This window comes from Penaeus vannamei, chromosome 1 (genome assembly GCF_042767895.1).
Source record: "Penaeus vannamei isolate JL-2024 chromosome 1, ASM4276789v1, whole genome shotgun sequence".
NCBI lineage: Eukaryota > Metazoa > Arthropoda > Malacostraca > Decapoda > Penaeidae > Penaeus > Penaeus vannamei.
In genome coordinates this window covers 9,292,734-9,295,233 of record NC_091549.1, presented here as the reverse complement: position 1 = coordinate 9,295,233, position 2,500 = coordinate 9,292,734, and the positions used below count along the sequence as shown (strand labels likewise).

Below are 2,500 nucleotides of genomic sequence, written 5' to 3'. Positions count from 1 at the left end.
GAGGGAGAGGAGAGAAGGAGGTTGATAGTGTGGGTGGGGGAGGGGGAAGGGGGTGGAGGAGGGTGGAGGAGAGGGAAGAGGTGGAGGAGGAGGAGGAGGTGGAAAGGGGGTGGAGGAGGGTGGGTGTGTATAGGAAGCGTTATTACGTTGGGTTTTCATAGCTTTGTGAAGGGAACATCCGGGAATTGTTGGTGTGTCTTACGTGAAAAGAAGAGGAAAGAGATGTAGGAAAAAAGGTGAGGATATATATATATTTTTCGTGTCTTCATCTCTGTCTCTACCTTTGTCTGTCTGTATGACCCTCCCTCCCTCCTGCCCTGCCCCTCCGTCTCTCTCTCTTCCCTCCTTCCCTCTCTCATCCCACCTTCCCTTCATCCCTTCTCTCCCTTCCCTCCTTCACTCCCCTTGTTCCTCCCTCCCTCCTTCCTCACTCCCTTCCTTCCCTCCCTCCTCCCCTTCCATCCCTCCCTCCTCCCCTTCCATCCCTCCCTCCTACCTTCCCTTCTTCCCTCCCACCTTTCCTCCCTCCCTCCCTCCGTCCCTCCCACCTTTCCTCCCTCCCTCCCTCCGTCCCTCCCACCTTCCCCTCCTTCCCAACTTCCATCACTCCGTTTCCTCCCTCCCTCCCTCCCTTCCTCCTACCTTCCCCCCCATTTTTCCTCCCTCCTCCCTCTCTCCCTCCCACCTTCCCTTCCTTCCCTCCCTCACGCGAACCCAGCCAAAGCCACGTGGGTATCCAGGTGTTGCGAGAATGACAACAACATCCCCAGCTGATGATGACGACTGGCAGACTGGCATTAGCTGTGTCATAACGTTTTGTCATAACTGTGAGAGTCGTGGTATGGGGGGGGGTAGAGGAAGGGGTGGAGGTTGAGAGGGAAGAGAGGGTGGGGGAGGATGGAGGGAAGAGGGAGGGAGGAATTGGGTGGGGGTGAGATAGAAGAGGGAAGAATGGGGTGGGGATGGAGGGAAGAGGGAGGGAGGAACGGGGTGGGGGTGAGAGGGAAGAAGGGACTGGAGTTGAGAGGGTGGGGAATGGAGGGAAAAGGGAGGGGGAAGAGGATAAAGGAGGGTGGAGTATGGAGTGGGAGAAGGAAGGAAGAAGAAGGAGGATGGAGTTGGGGATGGAGAGAGGAGGGAAGAAAGAACAGGGATGGATATGGAGGGTGAAATGGGAGAGGAAGGGTAGATTGGAGGATAAGATGGAAGTGGGTGGGAAGGAGGAAGGGGAACTAGAGGAGAGAGGAAGGGAGGGACGGGAAGAAAGGAGTGAGGGAGGAGTGGAAGGAGAAAGGGAGAGTTAAGAGGACGGATCGAGGAAGTGAGGATGAGAACGGCGGAGAGGGGATGTGGGACGTGTAGGCGCATGTGTACGTGTCTGTGTGTACGTTCATGTCTGTGTAACCCTCCTCATCATACACACATACCTATTCCCTTGACACACCCACAAACACACACATTCACCACACCATACCCCCGCCCCCTTCCCGCCCTATAGAACAAACAAACAAACACACATCCACACCACCCCTACACATGCATACGCCATCTCCCATAGCCCCTTCACCCCCCCCCCTCCCCATCCTCCACAATCGAAGAAAGAGCAGGAAAGGAGAGAGAGAGAGAGAGAGAGAGACAGAGAGAGAGAGAGAGAGAGAGAGAGAGAGAGAGAGAGAGAGAGACAGACAGACAGACAGACAGACAGACAGACAGACAGACAGACAGAAAGAGACAGACAGACAGACAGACAGACAGACAGACAGAGAGTGAGAGACAGACAGACAGATAGAGAAAAAAGAGAAAGAAAGAAAGAAAGAGAGAAAGGGAGAGCCCTCATGTGAGAAAGGGAGGAGTATTGATGAGGCGAAACAACCGCTAATAAACTACCGCTTGTAATTGGCTGATTGTACCGTCTCCTAATCCCTTCCTTCTTATCCTGAGGGTGAAGGGAGGAAGGAAGGAGGGAGGTAGAGGGGAAGAGGAAGAGGGAGAGGGACGGAGGGAAAGTGTGGGTCTGGGAGAGGGGAAGGAGGGATGGAGAGGGAGGATGAATAAATAAGAGGAAAGGAAAGGATTTAGAGGGAGAAGTGGCTTGGGAGGGGAGGAAAGAGGGAGAGAGTTGGGGAAGAAGGAGAGAAAGAAGGGAAGGAACGATGTGTGTGTGTGTGTAAAAAAACAAACACTCTCCTTCACTCACCATTAATCCCAGTGCAAAACAACACCAGAACCCCTAGCAACACCACAAACACCCACCTCGTGTAGTCGGACTTGCAGTAGACGTTGTGTTCCCGGATGAAGCACGAGGGCTGCCGGTCGAGGGCCAGCTGGCACACGCAGCACCGCAGGCAAGTCTGGTGCCACGACCTCGAGTTGACCCGCAGGAGGAACCGGTCGGCGATGACGTCATGGCACCCTTGGCACACCTCACCCGACCCCTGTGGGTTGAGGTCAACATTGGGGAGGGTGAGTTGGGTCGGAGAGAGGGGGTAGGGGAGAGGAA

At 54.9% G+C, this 2,500-nt stretch overlaps 1 protein-coding gene across 1 annotated transcript in view; it reads right to left on the bottom strand.

Moving 5' to 3' along the window:
- The window catches only part of LOC113828981 (LIM/homeobox protein arrowhead), an 11,601-nt gene that overhangs the window by 7,090 nt on the left and 2,011 nt on the right, over positions 1 to 2,500 (bottom strand). The window contains exon 2 of the mRNA XM_070125170.1: positions 2,198 to 2,435. Within this exon, the coding sequence (XP_069981271.1) occupies positions 2,198 to 2,435 (238 nt within the window). The remainder of the gene's footprint in view (positions 1 to 2,197; positions 2,436 to 2,500) is intronic.